Raw genomic sequence first — 25,901 nt, forward strand, 5'->3', positions numbered from 1 at the left:
GTGCTTAAATAGTAAATCAGGGGTAACAAGTACTTTCCTTGGGAAGGGTGTATTTTTGTCTCTATACTTTCGCAATGATTAACGGGCAAAAACTGTTTGTTTATAGATTTATACGTTACAAGTAACACATTAAAAAATATGAAATCTTAAAAAAACAAGTGATGAGAACAGTATGCCGAATAATACCGGTGGAAGTCTCGTTCATCTCGGTTTACTTTATCGATGAAATTATACTTCATATAATTGTTTTTTTCAATTCATATAATTGACTTTCATATAAATGATTAGTATATTTAACAATGTTTATATTCCATTCATGCTTTAAATAGCTATAAAAACAACGTACTTTCAACAATTTTTGTAACTTGACACGTTTCTTATGGTTGAGTCTTTCAAAACTTTTGAATGTAACCAACGTGTAATTCCAAAAAGATGAAACGATTAAAGAGTGAATTAATTAATGCGACAATTGAGTCATATTTGAAACGACGTCACTATCAGGCAGGCTACATTCTTAATTTTATTTCAAGAAATGTATTTAATATTGAAATATAATTGGTAAACACAATATAACCTCTACTCATCTTCAATCTTTGATTGCAGACTAGTGAAGTATTTTGTAAAACTAATCAGATACATTGTCGAACAAGTGATGAAATGACTCTGAATGCAACTGCCACCTCTGCTACATCTCAAGACAACTCTATTATTTTTAGTGCTATTAGTATTGATGTAGCTGCTGCAGAGCAAGCGTATCAACGGTATGTTTTCTGGTTTATTCACATTTTCTTCTGATTAATTTTATTTTCTAGTTTTATGAGACAAACTGCTTGTAAATAGATTTATTTGTTTCTTATTTTAATACAGTGCATGTATAATTTTTTTTAGATTAAAGATGTGGGTAAATATTGCACTCAACGATAAATTGAAAATGGAATTAAAGGGGCTTTTATACCCTGTATTTTGTCACTTGTATCTAGAGATGCTACATGCTGGTAACAAACAAGCAGCCATTCAGTTTTTAAAGTCACATCAAAATGAATTTAATAACGAAACTGAGAAAGACTTTTTAGAAGAGCTGTCTAGTGTATTTTCAGTACAAGATATTGAACTGAGACCGTTAGTAAATTCATTTAGAACTAGAAAATATAAGGTGGATATGTCTGATATTGCTCATTTGTGTCTTCAGCAGTTTCTTTCAAAGCATGGACACATTATATTAATGCAGGTAATGTAACAGTATTATATTAATACTGTACAAAAGTATTGTAAACATAACTTTATTCATTGCATTGTTTAGATAATAAATACACACCTGACAATAATTAAAAAAATGGACGTGCCTGATACAGACACAGAGGGATCTGACGAATCAGGTTTAAGATGTGAAATAGGAATAAATGGATATGTAGAGCAACCATCAGGTACTGGAGCTGATCGTGAAATGCGAGAATTACAAGAAGCAATAAGATTAATTCGAAATAATGCGCATCAACCTTTACGAATATTTGCAGTGAATAATGCTATTGAAAAGTAATTGCGTATGAATATAATTCTAGAATATATTTTCTCAAATATTAACGTTTTTAAAGCTTGAACAGAGAGGATGAAAGAACAATACAAAATTTTTACTATTACAGTGCAAGTAGCGGTATAATTCCACCAAATATGGACAAATTAGCAGTAGGATTTAGCACTACAGAGATTAGATTATGGGGTATAAATGAAACAGTATTAATTAAGCCAAAGCATGAAGAACCCTCCTTTTCGTTTGCCTCTGATAATCCATTTTTAGATAAATTTTATGAAGCTGATGACAGAACGTAAGTTTTTCGATTTTTTAATTCAGCAAAATATAGATACACTTACAACAGACTATTTCTTCACATCTGTACAGAATGTAAGTTTATATGCTTTCTTTAAGGACTGAAGGAGGGGCAGTGATACTTAGAGGACATACTGATATTGTACATGATCTAAGGTTTATTCCAGAATCAGAAATACTACTTTCTGTATCTAGTGATAAAGATATGAGGGCGTGGAGACTTAATGATTACACATGTGCTGCAATTTATAGGTACCTGCATGTATTTCATAGCAATGCATTTAGTGTACAGTTTAAAAACACTTATTTAATGATATACTGATAATACAGTGAATAATTATAATCTTGTAGCATTTAAAAATTATTTGTTTCAGTGGTCATAGTTATCCTATATGGTGCATGGATCTTAGTGTATTCAATTTATATGTGGCGACTGGTTCTCATGATAGGACTGCCAAATTATGGTCATTAGATAGAATATTTCCATTACGTATATTCGCTGGTCACTTTTTAGACATAAATGTACGTATATTATAAACAAAACCAAAGACGTCGGTGTTATATGCTCCTTCTATATATACAATGGATAATGTGTTCTTTTGTAGTGTGTAAAATTTCATCCAAGCGCTCGATATTTAGCGACTGGGTCTGCTGATAAGACTGTCAGATTATGGGACAAAGATGACGGAAATTTATTGAGGGTATATATTGGAGCACAGTCGACGATTTATAGCTTAGCCTTTAGTCCGGACGGAAAGTATTTGGCAGCTGCTGGTAAAACATATTCTAATACTTTAGAGAATATATTAATATAATTTAATTATAAGGAATAATTTATTTATGATTCGACATTATAATATACTTTTATCATGCGATGTAATCTGTAATCTAGTTCTTCTGGTTTTTCAGGTGATGACAAATCTATCTTTGTCTGGGATTTAGCAACCAACGCGTTGTTAACTGAACTTAAAGGCCACGAGGACACGGTTATGAATTTAGATTGGAGTTTCGATGGTCAATACATTGCCAGTGGTAGTCTGGACGGCACTATTCGTTTATGGCCTACACACGATTATATTAAAATTATCAATAGGTAATTTGATTCTCTAAAATAAAAATTCTCTACATTTTACGCTGCTTAAATCTATATTTAAACTTCCATAATTCTCTTTTCAGTAATTCATCAAATGTAGTACCTGATATGGAATCACCACAAATATACTCAACATATTGCTCGAGTATTCTTTCCTTACGTTATTATAATAAGAATAATTCGCTCGTGTGTATCGGAACGGTGGATAATTTGTAATATATTAAATTAAAGCTGAAAAAAATTAAATGCGATATATTTGTACGTTTAGGTCTTTTATTACTTTCCCTCGTAAATATCGATACACTCGTTATAAGTTTCTAATACTGCAGCTCCATATAGAAGGTCAAATTATAACACGCCTGCCTTGCTTCCGTCAACTGACAATGTAATATAATTTACATAAAATCCAAGGAAAAAGAACAACATGTACCAGATTCCCGGTCGCCATGTTTGAAAATTACTAGTTATTCGTAGAGGTTCGACCGTTCGTACACTAAAACAAAAAATCAAATACTACCAAAATATGACACTTTGAGCACAAATTTTTGTTAAAGTTTAGACATGACATTACCATGATACTAATTGTTTTTCGATGATTCTGGATTCCAGAAGACACGTTGATGTGGATGGTGACCGATCTTCATCGTTTATGTTATCGACAACGTCACGAGTCATAGTGTCAATATCATAGACTTGATCATGCCTCAAAAGATTATTATTCTCTTCACGAGAACTCCTCCTTGATTCAATCTGTTCGCTGATGTCCCGTAATTCGCCAACGCTATTAGAACTGCTGAAATAGTATATGCAAAACAACCGTTTTTATTTATGAACGAGTCTATACACGTTTTATGCAATCTCAAACTAATGAAAAACTAATGCATACTCCTTTCGAACTTGCTTATCATTTTCCCATATCATCTCAGAGCACCATGACGGTCTCCTTATGGTGACTCTACCGGCGACAGAGTTACGCTGCCTGGGACAATCCTAAACATCAATTAACACGAATATGTTGAGTATAAAATGTTTTGTTGTCTTTAAACAATCAGGATACGATATTTCATATTTAACTTAGTTATTCCAAAGAATGAGATATCCATTATTACCTTTGTTACATCTTGCGAAGTTAAGGGTCGTGAAATTGTTGCGATACTTGCTCTTCTTCTTGCCATCTGCAAGGTCAATCAGTAATTAATTAATGAAACAAAGTAACGAGTTGAGTCATTTACATGTAAGTTTCTATTATCAATAATTAGTATTAAAAATTTGTTGTTCGTGGTAAAGATTATATTAAAAATAATACAGAAACATCATTAAATTTTACCGAGTGATGATTATATTTTACTGCTTTACCTGTTGGCTGACGTTGTAAATTATTCATGATTTGTGAATAATGCACATGTCACATGATCGTTACGAATAGTTACGAACTATTTGTAGATAATTTAATACGATACAAAATTCAAATTGAAAATGAGTTCCTGAAAGTGATAATTCTTCCGAGAATCGTTGATTTGACTTATAAAAATGATTACGATTTCTCTCAAGTACGAAACCTTTGAATGTTTCAAGAATTTAATTTCTTTTAAGAATATTAAAAATTATCTTTATTTCCGCACCATTGTTCGGTTACTCAGAGACGATCCATTTCGGTATCGCGATGCCTGAAGAGGTACGTCGTATATTTCTCCCGGATCTTCTTCGATCACGATGTTGTGCATCAGTAAAATACGTCTGAAAATATTAAGAATGTTTTCTTTAAACTGGTTTATACATGAAAGTCTTAAATACTAGGAGAAAAGAATTTTCTTTAGACTTCTAAGAACTGAATACGTGAGCCTAACGCCAACAAAATGGCGACTTACGACCCTCAAAGGATTGATTCTGATGGAAAATGTATTAGTTAATGTTTTTTAACGGTGATGAAATGCTTACTTAATCTCAGCAATTTCCGTCGATAAGTTTTCACACCTCGAACGCAATATCTGAAGATATTTGTCGGCTATGTAAATTCCTGGCGAGATTCTCTGTTCCTGAAGAACCGCACCGAGTGTTTCAGCAGCGGATGAGATTTTATACGCACAAGTTTTCACTATGTCTAACCTGTGGCGGACCTTTTCTAATCTTTCCATAGACTCTCTATCCGTGTATAGGGAATATCGAGATAGATTCTGTTATTCGAAAGAAAAGATTTCATGTTTAACAAAGCTATAAAGTAGTTTATTAGTAGTAGGGTAAAACTGAACATTTCTTAGATAAGAGCTACCAATGAATTAGCATCGTATGATAATGGTTTTCATAATATTTCACGATCAATAATAGAGTCGCGATCACGTTATTATTTAAATTAAACAATTTGCAAAATTTACGTTATCAAAGTTTCAATACTATATTGGTGTTCATCCATTTTTTAAAACTTTTATTTTAAAAGTTAATAACTGTAAGTACAGCATTCGATTTTACAGCTCTTAAACTGTATTTTGAGATGGATTTTTGTTCTAAACATACTAAACTACATTTCAACTTGCAGTATTTTTCTATCATGTTTTTTAAATTTCTTTATTTTATATGATATATGTACATTTTTGTTATATGTTAGAACACATTCATAATTTTCCTTTTATATAAATATAATATTTTTGTAGACGTTACAACATGTACTTATAAGTTCTTTTTATTTAAATTAATAGTTTTTAATTCATAGAAGTAAATTTACATGATTTTAAATTGGTGGTCCGTTTTATTCCTCCATTTGAGCGAAGGGAATATTTCAATGCTTGTGCAAAATCTCATTTATCTCCGTAGTTGCATACTTTTCATAATAAACTATTTTACCTTTTTTGTAATCAAAGTTTTATTTAAGAATGCTATTGAATCCTCATACTCTTTTTTGTTTTCTGATTTTCTATTATTATATTCCAAAGCCAAATGTTCCCTTTTACCATACTATCATCTATATGCCAGGATGATGACAAAAATAGCTGTATGGTAAATAATGTATGTATATTGTATATTGTAGGACGCGGCATTAATTTCGCTTGGAAGACAAATGAATTTTGTTTCTCGTTGCATTCACATCGAGCCGATTCACGTGGAATTATTTTAAAAATATTTCCCCAACCAGATAACAGGTTTTTGGAGTCATTTTTGTAATTCTAAGACCTTGCTAATTTGTATTAAATGTTTGGTAAAATGTATGGTTGCAGTGATTTAGGTTTCGTTACCCGTTACTTATACAGGCTGGAGCATTTAAAACAGTTCATCTGATTAACTCGTTTGTCTTTAATCATAGAAAGAAAAAACAATTCCAGACACAAGTTGTTTGGCTTTAAGTGGCACATAATACGGTGATAATAATTTTGTGATGAATGGAGCCGTAGAAGACCTATTTTTTAAAAAATGGAATAGTATACTTTTTATTCTAGAATCTTATTTTACGTAAAAAAGCAGTAATTTTTGTCGGCAGCATTTTTTTTGTAGAAGCTTTAGTTTTTATGATATCGAGGGACACAAATATAACATTATTGATATTCGATAATACTTTTGTTAACATACATACACTGACTCTGTTAATGAAGATGTCAATTAAGTTAATGAAGATGTTAATTCGATATCATAAAAACTAATGCCCCTAGAAAAAATGCTTCAGATAAAAGTTACTCCTTTTTTTATGTAGTATAAGATTCTAAAATAAGGAGTATACCATCCTATTTAAAACAATAGATTTAACCTTCATATGTCCTCTACGCTTTCACTCATCACAAAGTTATTATCACCATATTATGTGCCCCTTAAAACCAAGCAACTTTTGTCTAGAACTTTCTTTTCTTTTATGAAGACAAACGAGTTATTCAAGTGACCTGTTTTGAATGCTTCTCTCTCTACAATATTGCACAAGGCGTTATTGTTATGGAACATATAATTACCTCTATCTCTTCTTGTAATTTCTGAATTTCCTGCGCAAAGTTCTGTTCCGAAAGGTCTCTTTGACTTTGCGACATTGCTACCCTTCGTTGCAACGTGATCCTATCCGTGCCAAGTCCTATCGAAAATGCGATGTACTTGCGCTGTAATTAATTGAAGTTAATCGAATCAATGGTAAACTGAAATTCTTGTCCGTTTTATCGTTCTCTTACCTCCAGCTCACTTTCGGACGAAATGAGGTTCTCCCTGAAACCAATTTGGATTAATTCGAATCTTTCGATCTGCCTGCTGCTTGAATTTTCACTTACACCATTCTGCCATAATATCTGCAGTCAATTTGTTACAAACGATGCTGCGTCTCGAGCTTGGAACTCACCTGCACAGGCTATTTGTTTCATCGAAATTCGTGAATCCCATACTTTGCAAACGGCTATCGGTGAAGCTAGGAAAAGCTGGAAACTGATCTCTATCAGCGACGAGCTCCTCTTGTTTGCTGCATCCGCAATGCCTTCTTGCACGATGGTATCGTTTACAATCGCCCTCGGACAATGACCGTCTTCCGGCGAACAGTCTCTACGTTTTGATAACATTTAATGTACAATTTTCCAGAACGTTTCCGTTCAGTTCTTAAAGTATGCGGATTTTCGACGATTCCGCCTAATAATATCTTACTACGCGGTCAGAGACGATAATCTCAACAGTCGTTATATTACAAGGGAACACCTGCGACTGACACATGTCGATTTTGATGAAACTTCGCACAAATGTTTGATAAATTCACCCAAGAATTTTACCATATTTTTTCGTGTCTGTTCCTCTCTTTAGGAAAAAAATCAACCCTTTTATCGGAATCGGCCCTTCTCCGTAAGATCTTAAAAATCACAAACGGCAAACGATATCCAAAAATAGTTCAAATAAAAGTAATATCGTATTTTTGAGCCCATAAATCCGAGCAAATTGTTTTTAAAATATCACGTTTTTTCTCATTTTCGTAAAAAGATGATATTTTTTTTTGTCTGTGTTTATATTCACTTAACCCTTGCCTTTTGGCTTTGGATGATTCCCGACTTAAACGACTTCATTACATAACTAAAATCTATACTAAATTACCTATACTCTAAAAATAACAATAAAAACAAAATATAACTATCAATAGAAATTATCAAGGTCTAATTGTACTTAAACTTATTCTTTGGCCTAATATTTTTAAATTAAGTGCATATACATATATATGTGTAACAATATTCCAATATTCTAATATTCTATTCTGATTAGGAAGATGGCTCGTTCTCTTTCTCCTTGCCTTCCTTCCACTACCTAAAAAGTAGGTGTGGGATCGAGTTCAATATACAGGGTATCTTGTGTTTAAATGAGTACAGCAGGATATTTCGGTAGGATTTATAGTTATTAAAAAAATGTTTCTACAAACGTTGTTTGGTAGGATGGGCTACATCATGTAGTATTAATTGTTTTCTTGTGGGTGGAGTAGTACAGGAGATCTGAAACGTAATCTATAATTTTCTTAAAGGAAGGTTTATTTTTTTCTCCAGAAAGTAACAGCGGGCACTGAGAGAAATTCAAAGAAGTGCTTATACGATATTATTCTGAGTTCGATAAAGTGTTTACGTCCTGCATTGGTCGACGACCAACATCCAGCAGCCGTTGCTGAACAGCGTCGATTGCGTTTGTATCAAGTTACTGCAATTATGATATTATAAACATCGGTCGAGGATTATTGCTAATGCCATAAATTATTGATTGTAATTTTCACTTCCTAGTTGAATAATTTTTTATTCTTCTACGTGTCCACCATCAGTGAAAATACAGGTCGCCTCCAAGTAGCCTTTCAGACCTCAGCGAAAAACGTAAATGATTTAAGAACAAGAATTACGATCACATGCAGCTCAATATCGGACGAAATATTAAAAAGTGTTGAGATACAATTTTTAAAACAATTACAAATATGTATTTTCAATGATGGTGGACATTACATGATGTGTGAAAATTACAATCGATAATTTATGGCATTAGCAATAATCCTCAATCCCTGTTTATAATATCATAATTGCAGTAACTTGATACAAACGCAATCGATGCTGCTCAGCAGCGGCTGCTGGATGTTGGTCGTCGACCAATACAGGACGTAAACATAAGCTAACGATTTACTTTTATCGAACTCAGAATAATATCGGAATTTGAATTTCTTTCAGTATCTGCTTTTACTTTATGGAGAAAAAAATATAGCCTTCCATATAAGAAAATTAGGTTGACCTTCAGATCTCCTGTACTACTACACCCAAAAGAAAGCAATTAATACTACTAGTTGTAGCCAATCCTACCAAATAACTTTTGTAGGAACATTCTTTTAATAATTATAACTCCTTCCGAGATATCCTGCTGTACTCACTTAAACAAGACACGCCGTATACTTATGAATTTGAGTTTAACTTAAATAACAAAGTTTCGTTTCATGGGTTTCGATTATTGCACAAAGACAATAAAGTTTCATTACGTATACTCGCTATTGTAATTATTTTATACAAGCTGCTTTCGAATTGTAGAATAAATACTTCCCGGTTTGGAAACGTATTTGTAAATACATACAGTTACTTCTTCCTAATTGGCGCTCAGAATGTACACAAAAATGGACAAATTGGGAAGAGAAGATTCGATTATTCGAGCCTTGCGGCTCGTTTTTGTAGTAGTCGATATAGTTACAATAGTTACATAGTTACATTCGTAACTGTAAAAACGAGCCACAAGACTCGAATAATCGTATCTCCTCATCCCAAGTTGTCAATTTGTATGTACAATCTGAGCGTCAATTAAGAAGAATTTACTGTAATTCGATGCTGGAAAGATTTGAACCCTTCAGTAATACTACTCAAATTCTGTGTCACTGTCATTTCATGTGCAAATATTGCAAATATCTCCACAATAACTGCAAAACGGATATTTCTACAACCGGAGTCCCCGAGTTTAGTCTTTTGGGAATCTAAATTTTCCACTTGTGAAACTTCGCACAACTTCTGCACAAAACTGCACACTTCAATATTAAAGCGTCAGTTTTAGTGGATGTAAACCTCTGCAAACTAATATACGTATATGGTTTTCTTCTATGTGTTGGGCCGTCATAGTGTGCGGCGAGCCGCAGTCTCGGCGTAACACCTATACTAAGGTTTTCTCTTATACATAATATCGAGAGAATACTGTACATATGTACTTCAATGTATTCATAAAAGATTCGTATCCACTCGACCAGAATTCGAGTATACTTGGAAGTACCGTTTACGTTCCACAAAATACCGACAAAAGAGTATCTATCTCGTCTGGATTCAAGTCTATTTGGAAATATGTATCGCTTTCCTTTTCCAAGATACTTGTTTTATACTTTGTCCCATCTCTACCAATAAATGATCCACAGTAGAATTCCGATTACCTGGCATGCTTTGAATCGAAACAATGCCGGAAAACTAGATTATACTTTGATTTTCTTTATTATCACTTCGACATAAGTTAAACAAGTTTGAATATCGTCGAAATTGTTTAGCTTTTTCTAAAGAATAACTTTTCTAGAGACTAACAAAATTCTATTTTGTCGGCACAAAACTGTTCAGAGGAACTTTCTATTTATTGTTGCAAATATAGAGAAAATTAAATATTTTTACGATAAAGAAAATGTGTACGAAAAATAGCATGAAATATGTCAATTGCATCTACATCATGCAAAAAAGGTTTATTATTGCGGTTTATTATAAGGTTTACGGTTCATTATGGTTTATTATAAGGTTTAATGTTGAGTAAAAACGATTCTTGTCGCTTTTCCCATGCTTACAATTCGGCGCGAATTACATATGTGCTGCTGAAAATATAAATTTACACCTAGTGGCAAAACGTTCAAACTGTTCGCCAAAATTATCCACAGATAATTCAGATTTTGAACAGATGACACAAAAATGCTAAAACCATTTTTGGTATTAGCATAGTAGCACCATCAGTCGATGATATCAAAGTTATCATCCGTCGGTCATTTCTGGTAACAGTTTCAGTGTTCTGCCACCCACATGTAATGGCGTTAAATTTATATTTTTAGGAACAGATAATTCGTACTGGCTTTTCGATTGCATCTTATGGAGAAAACGGTAAGAATTATCTGTACTTAATATCTGCAATAATAAATAATTTTCTGTGCACGTATTCTCTTTGTGGCTAATACAATAATATTTTTCGCGTGACATAAGTATAAAAAATTCCTCTAAACATTTCTGTACCCTCGAAATATACCATAGTAATTGTTATTTTTCCTGGCACAAGAGATTCAAGTACATGCAATTTTTATTCGAATTCGTTCGGAGAGAATAAGAGATTTCAATCAATTTAACAATAAGCGATCACATTGTCCACGACGATTTTTCAAATAGAAGGTACGAACGTTTGTTTTATTTATAACCGATGTGCACTACCATTTCATTGAGAAAATAGCAGATCATTTATTGGTACACCTAATATATCCCGGGCTGCATGGCTTCCAGAGTAAATATTATTTTTCCTATCACACGGAATAGATCGCCGGATATAGCGTGATCGTGTGGTGCAGTAATGATTTTAGACTGCATGGAATATTAGGCATTTCTGGCGACGTTAAATATTCGCATATTTGAAATAATATAATATTTCATTTTCTCTTTTCATTCATGAATCGAATACTATGAAATTCTCAATGGAAATATACGATAGAGGCAAATATTATTTGAACAAGAAACTTATTATTAATTCAGTAAGCTTGGTGAGATTTGTAGTTGAATTTTTCGCACTGCCACGTTCAAATCTAAATCGTGGTTCCAGCAACAAATTGACGAAGCATTGAATACGATTTTCTATCGGCGGCAGAATTTTCGCACGTGATCCAATCGTGAATTTATTGTCGACATCCGTGTCAACGTTTCGAATGAAAACAAATAGTCGGGAGCCCGAAGAATGAACTATAAATAGATTTTTAGATTGTAAAAGAATTTACGGTGCAATTTAACATCGAATTTTTTTTTCATCTTGCAAGATAAACAGCTCGATTCGAAACAGGAAGGAAATGGTAAACGTTTCTGCATTTGCAGCGGAGACCTAACCCAAACCTAATCCTGACCTTCAGGATCACCAGACATTCTAAACATCGCATCACACTGCGATACGCAAATAAAAATTGTTTAAGTTTTGTGTTAGTGGACGATATTAGGTAACGCTGCGTGTATCGATTAGCGACGTAAGTGAACTTGTATCTGCTGGGACAGTCAAACTCGATCTCTCTCTCTCTCTTTATATATATATATAATGTAAATAAGAGCGTGTCAGAAAGAATTTACGGTAAGCGGGACGAGGGGAGTATGCAAAAGGCAACCACAGCGTATCGTAATGAAGCATACGATTTCCGTTAAAAAAGCATTGTTTTTTTTACAGAAAAATGTACCATTGGGAGTATCGTACTGGCACAACGTTCCCTCTATCTGTTTGCATTTCTTAGTACTAACGCATCATTTATCGACTGTTCCTGGATCATTTTTTAACATTTCATTTCGTCACAACCGGAGGCTCCTTAGTACGGTTAGGGAAAAATAGATTTTTGTAATGATTTATATATATGTATATATATATATATATATATATATATATATATATATATATATATATAAATATTTGGAATCTATTTACTATTACAAAAATCTATTTTTCCCTAACCGTACTAAGGAGCCTCCGGTTGTGACGAAATGAAATGTTAAAAAATGATCCAGGAACAGTCGATAAATGATGCGTATATATATATATATATATATGTTCTCATGTCTGTCTATCTATCAAATAAACTTTTCTTGAAACAATAGTTACATACATATTTGCCAAATTCTGTAATACACGAGAACATAGAAATATTTATAATCTATTTACTATTTGAAAAAATCTATTTTCCCAACATCTGCGACTTAGTGAAATGCGTAATAGCAACAATAAGCAGCCTCATACAATTTCTTGAGATTATTATAACAGATTCGGAAGCCTATTAATGCTAGAGTCAAAATGATTGGTCTCTAACCGTTTTTCTTTTACAGTTACTGAATTTGTAAAAACGTTTACGTTACGATAGAAATCGTACAAAGTTGAGTAGATCCAATCTTGTCGTCCTTACAAAACAATATATATATATATATATATATATATATATATATATATATATATATCAGTCGCGTTTCGAGCTTGGTAGTTGTGTGAATCTGGTAACTTAGTCGGCAACAATTTTGGCAGCCGTCGTCATCGTCAACTAGAATATAATAAATAGCAGCATAAGGATTACCAACTTGTCGCTTCTCTCGGTTCGACCGAACAAGGTCCTCCGTTTTCTCTCCGTCGGTCGTCCGATTCGAATCCGTTTCTCCTGGGACCGGAGCAATCGAAAGAGGCGACGAGGCTCGTGATCGGTCTTTCCTCGTCTCCTCGATCCTTCCATCGCTTTCCTTGTTCATCGTCTCGTCCCCGCTTTCGGAACCGATGGAGGTATCCTCGTGATTCGACATTTCGGTGCCGACTGCTATGTATTTCCCGCGATCGGTACTCGACTCGTCCACAAACGTCGGCGGACACGCCAGATCTTTGATCTTGGCCAGATCTGCGAACGAGAGTATAGCCGAACCCGATAAATATACAATTATCATATATTTTTAGTTTTGTAGAATTCCCGCAGATTTACCGTCGCTTGCACTCCCTGCTTGTTGATTCTGTCCGGGCCTGAAATTCTTCCCCGTATCGTCGTTTTCCGTGCTTTCACTGGTGGACGGCGCGATCTTCTCCGATACCGGAAGATGGTCCCCCTCTGTGGAAGAGTTGGCGACATTTTTGTCGACGCTCTGATCGAAAATGCGAACCATTACGAGCGGGGAAACTTGTTTCGACTCTTAACGGATCGGCGCGAGGCTTTATCTTCGAATCCATAAATTACAATTATTTATTGCACAGATTGGCGGGAGATACTAATTTCGAATCTTCGTTCACTTTCGCAGATAAAAATCATTTGCTGGTTTATATATTTACATTCTTTGTTCATCGATGGGCCGCAGAGTTACAGTCTGTTGTAAGTTACTAGAAAAATGTGCTACCAAATACAGTAAATTCTCCCTTATTGATGCTCAGATTGCGCAAGAAAATGGACAATTTGGGAAGAAGAGATACGATTAGTTGTTATTGTTGTTAGTACGATTTCTAGTTGTTGATAATTGGTAACTATAAAGGCTCGAATCGCAAGGCTCGAATAATCGTATCTTCTCAATTAGGAACAATTCACTGTAGTCGAAATAAAGAAAACATGAAATGATCCAGAATTATCGGAGACTTGCATGAGATTCTTATTTGAAACGATCCATGACATCCATGAACCACAATTATTTATATTCCGCATTCATTGGATCGTTGTAAAATTGTAATCTTTATTAAGCTACTAAGAAAATGCGTAATTTACAATTCTACAGGAAACAAAGGAAATATATAAAACAGTCCGAACTTGTTGCAGATGGCCATGGGATTCTAATCTGAAAATTTCTGTCACATTCGTAAATAAAAATCGTTTTCCAGTTCAGGGATTAAAAAATTCTTTTGTTCGGTAACCGTCTGTCCTACAATTTGTGACACAGCCAAGTTGATAATTTTCCTGATAGAACGAGACAATATTTTTGATTTGTTCCGACAACGGAGGAATTAAACTTTGTTTCGATTCGGAAGAAGCGAATAGCATTCGTATTTAGCAGATTACGTATGAAATCTTCATCAATCTTCATCACAGTATTTCGTAAATTATTAAAAATTAGGGCAATTAAGTGTTCAAGATAAAGAAATACATGAAATAATCCGAAACTAACTAAGGCTTGCATAAGATTCTAATTTCGACCGCCTTTCAAATTCACAGATTAGAATCGTATTCTTTATTTATAAGGGTGTCGCAAAAAATCGCGATGTTTTTACAAGTTGCTACAAAAAGATGGAGCAAAGTGTCACACGTTGCGTATCGACTTGAAACAGAAAAAAAAGTCTGTGAAGATATTATTAAATTACTCTCGGCTAAACTGCGGATCTTTATGCAAAATAAAAATCGTCTGCGTCGCAAGTTTTTTCTCTTCTTTAATCGTTTCGATAAGTTCAAATTAATGCATCGACGTTTCTTGTTTCTTTGAATTTGTTCACCGTTTCAAATTACGCATACATAACACATTGTAACTAAACTTCCCGTTCCATAGAAATCCATAAAATTCCATAAAATTCCCCAGTCTGTTAATTACGATCTCAGTGGAAAATCGCAATAGATGAAAGTATACAATTCATCGACTCTTGAGACCTCCGAAGGAGGTAAAAATTCAGAAAAGTACCGCGTGCATCGTACTCTTGTTGCAAGAAAACAGCCGACGTCATGTTTATCAGTTGTCGCATAATTGGCTCGATTCGCGGGATCCGCGTATCGAACACGGATTTGACGAACGAATGAATTTTCCCCAGTGTTCGCTGATACGGGAATCCATCGAAATATGAAAAACAGTTGCGCCGGGTCCAAGAATTCCCAATGAAAATATTTTCGCAGCGATAGGTAGCGACGTTTCAAGGCGAGTCATTTGATTTACCGTGAATATTTGGTTTACTGTGAAAATAAAGCCTGGACCTAAATACTCTCCCGAGAGAACGCGCGACCGTTAAGAGTCAATTTTCTCTATGTGCGCGCTATTTCAACCGAATCTTACTTTCGGTTCTCCGTTTTTCAAATTAGGCTGCTTCTCCTCGGAGATTTCATTGATCGTCGAGCAATTATCGATGTCTTCTCTGACTCGAGGCAGCTTCAGCTCCATCACGGGCGATCTTCTCGCCGGGAAACAGCGAGGACTGTCAGGTCTCTCGTTAAGAGAATCGTGTGACGGATTACTGACGAATTTGCCATTCTCGATCAACGATCGACAAGTGTTGACGAAGCCTTTCCTGCAAGGACTCGCTTCACGATCTCGCTGAGATCCCTCATCTTGCATGTCTGCCAGACGAACCGTGGGATTGCTGGACGTCCGATGTAATTCGAGAGTGTCCTCTTGATCCTCCGCCTCGATCACGTCGAACGATCGACAGAACACCGACAGCTTCCGTTTCGGAACTCTCAACAGATCGGCATTGTTGTCCTGCGGGCTGCTGTTTTGATGGTCATTGGACGGAAGTTTCGATGACTGGAGCAGATGACAATCCGTCTTCTGGGCAACGGATTCGTCCATTTGATGATCCGCGATCTAGTTGATCACTTGCCACGGCAATTGGTTCGCGAGTTTTCACCTGTTTGAAGATAAAATAGTTGTTAGTTCATTGTAGCTTTAATTTGTCGTGTTTCTCTCTAATAACTCTAATTTTCACTTGTTTTCCGAGAAAAACTGACCCAACTACGCATCAGCCTCAGACACACATCTATTTTTTCGTACTGAATCACACCGAATGCTCTATTGTTGTCTAATTGTTGTCTAATTTTAAATATCGCAAACCGCTACGGCACTTTCTCGGTTTTTTTTCAGACCTGTTATGAATCCTTTCGTCATCCTGATTTCATGGCCGTTAGAAGTACATCGGGCTACTTAGTTCCCCTATATGTATACCCTCCTTACATATCTCACTACCTTCTTTCCTTTCCTTATTTGCTAATCTTCTGTATTTCTTTATGTTTATCCTTATCTCCACTACTGCTATTATTATTTATGTTTTGTACTTTCTTTTATTGCATATATATAATATATAATTTATATATATTTATATATAATATATAATTTGTATATATTTATATTTATATTGTATATATTATCTTCTAATTCTATTGTAATTTTGCTATCGCTTAGAATGACAAAGGAAAATTAAAAATTCTCGTTTTTTTAATTTTTTTATCTGAACCTATAACGAAAATTTAAAAAATGTGTTTTGTAGATCTTGGTAAGTTATATGTATGTTAAATATTTCACCGAAATCGGTTGACCTTGGTATGAGCTGTAAACAATTAAAAATCACGGTTTTGTCCCGATTTACAATCTTTCTACACTTGTAACTTGATTTTGCGTTAACCGATTTCGATGAAATTTTCAGCATGCGTATAACTTGCCAAGATCTACAAAACACATTTTTTAAATTTTCATTATAGGTTCAGATAAAAAACAGTTAAAAAACGAGAGTCTTTTATTTTGTTTTATCATTCCAAGTAATAGCAAAATTGTAACAAAGTAGTTTAGTCATTGTCTAGGATACCTTCAAAACTAAACAAAATTCAAATCGTTTATTCTAGTTTTAAAAAGTGTCTGAGTATTAATGGGAGTCACTATAGTTGCATATTCAGTATTGTGCCTACAGCCCGTACTAGAACCAGGCCAAAATTTATATTCGTTACACTTTTTCAGGCCCTAATATTGAAAAATCAAGAGGAAAAATCGATAAACAAATTTGAAAATGTCGCTATTTTTATAATTATCGCCTTTTTTCTTTTTTCCAATACCTGCTATTGCCAAATTTATTACTAGACTGCGGATTTTATGTATTTATGACAAAATTTGGTTGCTGCAATTTAAAACGGAAGAAAAATTCAAAGAACTTAAAATTATCAACGTCTTATTTTTAATCGATTAATATGATTAAAGTAACAATGGACTGATTATTTAGCTTGAATTTATTGCAACTAACGCAGAGAATTTTTGTTTTGCATAAAGATCCGCGGTCTACTCGTTACTAATTGAGAATCTTACATGTTTTTTTTATTTCTGATAAACAAAATGGCCGCAATCATGGTCACCGTGGGACGATCTTAATGAAATTCGACTGCCTTTCGAAGTAGCCGATGCAATCGATTTTAACTTTTGATTTAACATTTAATATCGATTTTAACATTTACGAAACAAATTAGCTTTGTAAAAAAAAAATAAGTTTTGTAAACGTGACTGCAGAAGGCGTTACAGATTCTTAATAATCCCAACGAGAGTTAAACAAATACACAATTTATATTAGAAATATCTGCCGGCAGTATGATTCGACGAAGGCTCGTGTGCATAATGCGCGCGTTGCCTGTGTGTATGCAAGTTCACGAACCACCCACGAGTGTTTGACGCGGCCGGTTTAGCGTTAAAAAGATTATTATGCAACAGTGTGGAGCGTGTGACGATAACAGGGAATGTGGACGATAACGTCTGCGAGCGTGCATCAAATCAACCAGAACGTTTTAATTAACCGAATCGGGCGCACGCGTATTTTTCAGCCGCGTTTTCCTCGAGTCGATAAACAATCCGCATACATTACGCCGACCGGTTAATTAGAGCTGCCAATGTACTCAATTTAGCGCTGGCGATCATATCATTGAGGCAGCAAATTGGCTTGTCCTTGCCACGGATTATAAACGTTCACGGGGCGCATTAAAACAGCCTAACGCATGTGTTTCTCGTGCGTCGCGTCAATTCATTACGAGACCTAACGTCGTCAGTCGCCCGGTATGTCTTAATAGATTGCTCGATCGAATACCGAACACCGTGTCGAACACTGTACAATATGTTCCGCTCGCGAATAACTAGAGAACCGTTCGATTAGCTCGGGCGATTTGGCAAAAAGAAAAAAAAGAAGAATAATTCGCTCGGTAATCGGTTAATTTTGCGATTGCGAACACTTGTGCGAACATCATTAATCAATCGACGATGAGACTGGGCAAACCTTCTTTGCATAAAGCTATAAACACTCGCATTAAATTGAAACGTGGTAGAATGTCTTTATTCTATAATCGAATTCCGCGAAGTTTCTGCGGAAACCGGAAGAAGTGATCCGCGTTGTTCAATTTTTATCGAAGCTTTAACGCGGAGAATTTAATCGAACACCTTTTTTTTTACCTTGACCTTTATATTAGATTTATGCCTTGGAGCATCTCTCTGCGAAGGGTTTTAACCAAAACAAATGGAATTAGCGCACGCGTTATCGATTTTATTTATTACGTGTCGAAGCGCGTAGTAGCGAGAAACACCACCGGGAACGAAGGACATCATTAATTAGGACTCTTCTATTTTCGGATTTGCGAAATGAACGACACGATTTATTTAAGCGTCGAGATACTCAATTTGTTAAGTATCTATAAGGTGTTTCAAAAATATGGTACTTCCGGGAAATGAGGGATTCCTGAGGTTATTTGGAGTAATTTTTTCCTCAGCGAAATTGCAATCCGCAGCTTTGTTTACGAGTTATTAGCGAAAAACGCAGACCAATAAGAGACGAGCTCGCCAAGCGCTAGGAGACCGAGCCAATCAGCGGAACTGGGTTCCGGCCGCTTCACACCAGCCGAGCTCACCTCTCATTGGTCACTCTTTTTCGTTAATAACTCGTTAACGACGTCTCGGAGAAAAATTTTGTAAAGGAAAAAGTTACTTCAAATAACCTCAGGAACCCCTAATTTCCCGGAAGCACCATAATTTTGGGACACCGTGTATATGTTATTATCGTCGGAACAAAATTTGCATTTTCGATTTGCAAAGCGTTTTTTCGTAAAATGATTTCAGGGGCATAAAGAGCTACGATTTTACGCTACCGAGAGCAATTCTCTAACGGGATGCCAAAATCCAATCAAGATTCGAATTCTGACACTCGTGAGATCCCATCGTCGGTGCGATGCTCGCCCAAAGTCCGAGTTCGAGTGTAATATTAAAACCCAGCTAGGACTAGTAATTAATGTTCTATACTTTTATTAGTACATCCGTCTGCATTCGCTAACGACTTAATCAGAAATTAGCGCTAATTAGTCGACGATTAGCGTTACGTTTGCGTGCTTCAATCATTTTTCTACATTAAATTTTCTTCTATTTTGTAAAGGTTCTATTACATCATTGATCGACAATGTACGAGATAAATGGTAATTACTGGCGTATTTAATGAGACAAAGACGACGGAACGCGTGATGATCTTCGATACAGGTTACGTGTACTTGACCGCGAGCGTAGGTACATATGCGCCAAGGAATCCGCGTAAGTGTAACGATATTAAATCTTTCTAAGATTTCGCGGCTAGTAGGTCATTCGCTCGATTTATAATGCTAAACTTACTGTAGGAGTCAAAATAGTCACATTCCCATTGTTCTGTTTTAAAATTACAGTAAGAGACTCCTTTATTTATTTTTACAAACAATATTCTGGTATTCAAACGTTCTATTATCTAAACATTGCATTATTTAGATACGTTATCAGGAGACTGCGGATCCTTATGCGAAATAGAAATGATTTGAGTCAATTGTAAGAAATGAAAGGTAAGATGAAGGTACCCCTTCTTTCTTAAATTCTTCTAATGTCTTTTTAGTTTTGTTTATTTCTTTTTGTTTTATTAGAACTATTTATTTTTGTCATAAATGCATAAAATCTGCACTCTAATTATCACCTAACAGAGAATTTGAATGAAATTTTTGGATAATGGAATGTTTTGATATCAGGATATTACGAAAATAAATATAATAAGCAATTTTTAGCAAAAACGATCGAATTTTATTAATTCGTGTATATATACATATACAGTGTCTCAGCTGAAGGAGGCCCCTTAAGTATCTCCGTTATTTTTGGAGGTATCGAAAAACTTTATTTACAAAAGCTTTTCAGTTCAGGCAGATGTATAACATGAACGTAATTATACAGGGTGTCCCAGGTTTTAATGTTCAAACTTTGTCAGTGTTTCTATGGCACAAAGTAAGAAAAAAATATTATGTAAACATAGGCCATATAGAGCTTTATTAAGAAGTTATAACAAAAATTCAGAATAGGAATAGTAATCAACTTGCTGTTACTGTGAGCATTGGCTTGAATAGATCAGCACATGCCGTGTGTTTATGTAAGCTGTGTTTATTAATACATTTCGAAATGTCTACCGTTGTTGACAATACATGATTGACGTCGATCGAAGATCGAATTTATGACCGTGCGAATTTCGTTTCTATTCTCTTTCATTTCATTGAACGCATTATTAATCCTATTCTGAATTTTTGTTATAACTTCTTAATAAAGCTCTATATGACCTATGTTTGCATAACATTTTTTTCTTACTTTGTGCCGTAGAATATACTGACAAAGTTTGAACATTAAAACCTGGGACACCCTGTGTAATAAATTATAAAATAAATGAAGGTCATTATTTTTTATTATAATCACTTCTGCTTTTTTAAACATTAGTTGATGCAGCTCGACGTTTTCTACAAAAAAATTATTAATTTATATATGTCGAAAATTTATTAGATTAGCAAACATTTTAACTTTAATTTTGTAGATCTTGCCGTGCCTAAAAAGGATATATTATGCACATTAAGATTTTCACGATTCGTAAATGTACTTTCATCGGAAGATAACACTGAATATCTGCTAAAATAGTCATTTTTCGACATAAATAGATCAATATCTTTTTATAGAAAATGTCGAGTTGCATCAACTTACGTTTAAAAAAATAGATAATTATAACCAAAAAAGTGAAGATGACCTTGCAATCTCTGAAAATTCTCCAGCTGCGAAAAAATTATTACGTTCCTATTATACATCTATCTAAACTGAAAGCTATTGTTAATAAAGTTTTTCGATACCTCCAAAAATAACAGAGACACTTTGGTGTCCTCTTTCAGTTGAGACATCCTGTATAATATAAACGCCGAAACGTCTAAATAAATTCATCATCCCATTGTTATAGGACAACATACGTCACTCGCTTTTAGTGCTTGGTATGTTTAGTGTTAACATGACTTTGGAATTTTAGGCGATGGTATTTGCTTAAAAACGACAGCATCCACATATCCTTCAGTAAAGATACTTATACCCTATAGCACCGCATGGAAGCGTCCACGACAGATTTAGTACAAACGAGTGAAATATATGTGCACTGCATAGAATATTTCATCACTAGATTGCAGATTTTTCTGCATCTACAGCATTGTATGTATATTTTTTTTGAAGCGACTAATAAAGCGTAGAAATTCTTTTTCGTTCTCAATTTCTGTAAATCACAGAAAAATTTATCTCTGCATAAAGATCCGCACTAGATGGATCTATCATGCTGGTCACGGATCAGGGAAAAGAAGAAATTGAATGACAGCGTGGCCTGCGGTTTCATGGACATTGTTTACTATTCTTATTTGACAGTGTGCGTTAACTTGATCTGTAAAAAACTCGACTTTGTAAAACTCGACTGAATGACTTGAATTTTTTTGAGACAATAGAGTAACTCGTCTACTAGACAATGACCAAAACGCTTTATTTTTAATCTTGCTATTACTTGGAATGAAAAAAATAATATAAAAAAATCTCATTTTTTAATTTTCCTTATGCGAGCCTATAATGAAAATTTAAAAAATGCGTTTTGTAAGTCTTGCTAACTTATATGCGTGCTAGAAATTTCATCGAAATCTGTTCACGCAGAGTCAAGTTCGGGATTTCTCACAGTTTCTGGTTGAAAGTCGTGGAAAACTGCAAATTTCGCTATCTTTAATTATTTATAACTCATAACAATGTTAACGGGTTTCGATGAAATTTTCAACAAGACGTATCGTTTAAATGTTCGCTATGGGCACGAATAAAAAAGTTGTAAAAACGTGAGTTATTTATTTTCTTATCATTCCAAGTAATAGCAAAATTAAAAGTAAGTATTCTAATTATTGTACAGCAAAGTGTAGTCCTAATCATCCAGAAATTCAAATCAGTTAGCTCAATTTAATGTATACTACGCAATTAGGTTGACTCACAATTTCCGTTTAAATCAACTTTATCCATCGTCAAAATTCGCCAGTTACATATTCGCCATTGTTTGCAATGACTTGTTACTATTTGCCAGGTTCGAGTTTGATGAATCATTAGGATGATAGTGCGCAATCGCAATTTGTTCCAAGAAACTGGGTTTATTTATGATCCGACCTAATATTTTCTTTGCTGTTATAGAAGTCGATTCATAATTAATTTAAAATGATAACCATCTGCATAGTATGCTGTGCGCGCGAGCTTATTATTTTCGAGAAATACTAGGAAATCGGTTCTTCCTAAACGATAAATCTTTGTACAATTATGATATCTGCAGGTTTGTAAAATACACGGAAACTTTTGAATTAGCAATTCCTATCATTTATTATCGCATTCGAAATGAGCAGAGATCATGAGAATGTTAGCAGTGAATTGATGAACGGATTCATCGATTTAACGCATCTTCGAATTCCATGAAGAAGAGCAGATTGATCTTCGAAGTTCCGCGGATTAAAAACGAGGGAGACGTATTTTTCTTGATTTGTCACGGTAATTACTATGTAAATGTATTTAACACTTTAGTTTGCGGAAGCTTAATAATAGACATTCAAATGGTTACGTTACGTCTAACATGCGTTTAACAATTTTCTTGTAATTAACAAATGTTCAAAGAAATTATTGTATTACATTGTTAATTTATCTTCTTTGTTAATACTTTGACTGCCATTGACTAATTTTATTAAGATTCGCGAAACGTAAGAACGTTGTAAAAAGTAGCAGATGTCGTATAAACTGTATTTTGCAATTTTAATTCAGTTAAAGGAAATACTTTGATCTTATGAATTTGTCGAGGTCGTGACGTGGCAGTAAAGTGTTAAACTTGTGTTACACTACATGTTAAGCTACATGCATAAAACAATGTGTCGAACGAAAGACGTCTGGTATAACAACAACAATTCATTATTTTCTATTTTTTTCCTTTTTTATCAAAATATGAGAACGACCTTGAGTTATTTTTACTTACAACGTGTAACATTTATTCATGCCATTCGAAAGTATCAAATACGTAATAAAAAATCATTATATATATATAAGGTGCAAGAGATATACTTTAGTTATTATATAGCTATATAGTTATATAGTTATATAGTTATATAGTTATATAGTTATATAGTTATATAGTTATATAGTTATATAGCTATATAGTTATATAGTTCACCGAGATATACTTTAGTTGGTTTTTAATGCAAGAAATGTTCAAAATGTCGTCCGTTACAATCAATGCAAGCATCTAGCTGATTAAGTGATGCGAGTGACACATGCGCAATTGTTTCATATTTTGTGCGAAGCGACCTTTATATTTTGATAAATAAGAATAATAGCGAACAACTTCTGTTCGAAACATTTTTCTCTACAACATGAATATAGTTTCCGAAAAATATTGACATGAAAGAGTTAAATAATTCACCCTGTAGATGTTTGAAGCAAGTTGTAGCAAGGAATCTCATTCACCGATGTGTGTGTCCGATACGATACGTCAAGATCTACTTGTCCGATAGACTTCAAACTTTGAGGGAACCTTTGGTTACTTGCTGCTATCGCATGGATCAAAATCTTTGACATAACCTTGATTATCTCGAAGATTACGCGGAACTCGGATGTCCAAAGTGTTTCGCGCGATTCTGCTTTCCCGCGAAGTAGGTAGACAACTTTTCTTGTCTCGCCTGAGCAAAGTTATTGGTCAGAGAAACTCATAGGTACGGAGCAGATACATATGTAAAGTCCTCCAGAACTTTTCCAGTCATTTCTACCATTTCTTGCAGTTTTAGCGTAGCGTGACAGCATTCACAGTTTCAGAACGGTGCGGCGCGGCGTAAAAGCGTTTGCAGCCGATACGTTAAGCAATCGCCGACAGGAAACGCGTTCGAACCACGAACAGAACGCATTGTGACCGTTTCTCACATTCGATCGGCCCACGATCGGCCCAAACGAGGTGGCAAACATCGCGGAAAAATATATCCGATCAACTTTCACTCGACCGCGCCGGTCTGTCACGGTCGAATCCAATGTTTCCTCGAAAAAAAAACGATCTGACTCACGCTCGAAACCGGGAAAAGGGAAACCGCTTCCTGTCGGGGGATCACCATGCCGGAAAGAAGGAAAGTTCCCTTACCTATGTCATCGGGGATAATGTGTAGGAGCTCGCGTGGTCGCGCTTAAAAAGAAAAGAAGCACATCGTTATCGGTGTACGCAGAACCTTCGCGTCGCGACTATATGCTCGGGCTCGGCGTGCTTTTTGTTTCGTTCATTTAAGTGGCCGGCGAAGAAGGTTGTCGGAAACTGGAAAAACAAAAACAACAAAAGCCACGAAAGAGGAGACGGAACACGACTGGCACGAACGCCGCGGGCAGACTGAATGCGAACGCGTATAATGCCGCTGTCTCTTTTTCTCTCCCTCTCTGTCTCTGCCGGCTCTCTCTCTTTCTTTCTTATTTGCTTGCCTTGTCTCTCTCTCTCTCTCTCTCTCTATCTCTCTTGTAACTTCGACGTTCCTCTCTTCCACGCTTCCTCTTCTTCTCCTTTTTCGCGATTCCCGCGCCGTTCGTCTGGATCGAAATGTTTTTGTGTTGAAAATGTTGACCGGCCTCGAGCGCGTATATGCTAAACTACATTGCCAGGAGAGCCACCGGGAATAATGATAACGAAGCGAAAATAGTCCAGATAAACTTAGGTCTGGTACCTGCTTGCCCGTGATTGGGAAGATTGAACGCTTCTAGGAGAATGTATCGTGAAACGTCGTTTTTGATTTTAGAACAGCGGAATGCCTCAATGGATGATCTACGGTCGTCACGGAAAGTATGTTGACACTTTTTTAACTAGCTAACTCTTGCATTCTGTTGCCAATTGTCTACATTCCAGTTGCACTTAATTGTATTCAAAAACCTGAGTATGTGCGTTTCCGATCACACGTTGATAACAATAGACAATAGACCATGTGTGAAATAAAAGACTTGACATTGCTTTTGGCGAGTAAGTTATATGTGTGTTTTGACATTTGAATGTGGTGGGTGATAATTTCCAGGTTGCAAAGGATTTTCACGGATTGAGTGCATCAAATGCAAGGTTGCTTTGTGTCACAACAAAAATCGCAATTGCTTTGCTGCATTTCATTTATAAATAATGTGAAAATTCCTATACTAATAGATAATATAAATACATGACCATGTGTTTACGTCTACAATAATTTTAGTAATAGACGCATATTGTTGCCAAAAGTCTACATACAAATTTTTTTCA

At 35.0% G+C, this 25,901-nt stretch overlaps 2 protein-coding genes across 4 annotated transcripts; one reads left to right on the top strand and one right to left on the bottom strand.

Moving 5' to 3' along the window:
- On the top strand, nt 1-3,179 carry wda (will decrease acetylation). 2 transcript variants are annotated; one of them, XM_033470273.2, is made up of 10 exons: nt 1-534; nt 604-761; nt 889-1,228; nt 1,301-1,533; nt 1,641-1,823; nt 1,925-2,077; nt 2,200-2,347; nt 2,431-2,599; nt 2,735-2,918; nt 3,002-3,179. In XM_033470273.2, the coding sequence occupies exons 1-10, from the start codon at nt 433-435 to the stop codon at nt 3,132-3,134; spliced, it is 1,803 nt and encodes a 600-aa protein (XP_033326164.2). In that variant the 5' UTR covers nt 1-432; the 3' UTR covers nt 3,135-3,179. The 2 variants fall into 2 exon arrangements, with proteins under 2 accessions (XP_033326164.2, XP_033326165.2); XM_033470274.2 differs by having other exon boundaries at nt 2-501.
- LOC117220382 (uncharacterized) lies at nt 3,172-25,028 on the bottom strand. Of its 2 annotated transcripts, none has more exons than XM_033470270.2 (13): nt 24,777-25,028; nt 15,611-16,181; nt 13,579-13,735; nt 13,190-13,497; nt 7,222-7,418; nt 7,058-7,091; nt 6,848-6,988; nt 4,857-5,092; nt 4,541-4,655; nt 4,028-4,093; nt 3,805-3,908; nt 3,490-3,711; nt 3,172-3,411 (listed from the first exon to the last, which is right to left on the bottom strand). In XM_033470270.2, the coding sequence occupies exons 2-13, from the start codon at nt 16,121-16,123 to the stop codon at nt 3,267-3,269; spliced, it is 2,238 nt and encodes a 745-aa protein (XP_033326161.2). In that variant the 5' UTR covers nt 16,124-16,181; nt 24,777-25,028; the 3' UTR covers nt 3,172-3,266. The 2 variants fall into 2 exon arrangements, with proteins under 2 accessions (XP_033326161.2, XP_033326162.2); XM_033470271.2 differs by lacking the exon at nt 24,777-25,028 and adding an exon at nt 24,072-24,213.
- Nucleotides 25,029-25,901: the final 873 nt, after the last annotated feature.

The sequence above is a fragment of the Megalopta genalis genome, chromosome 7, assembly GCF_051020955.1.
Source record: "Megalopta genalis isolate 19385.01 chromosome 7, iyMegGena1_principal, whole genome shotgun sequence".
Lineage (NCBI taxonomy): Eukaryota > Metazoa > Arthropoda > Insecta > Hymenoptera > Halictidae > Megalopta > Megalopta genalis.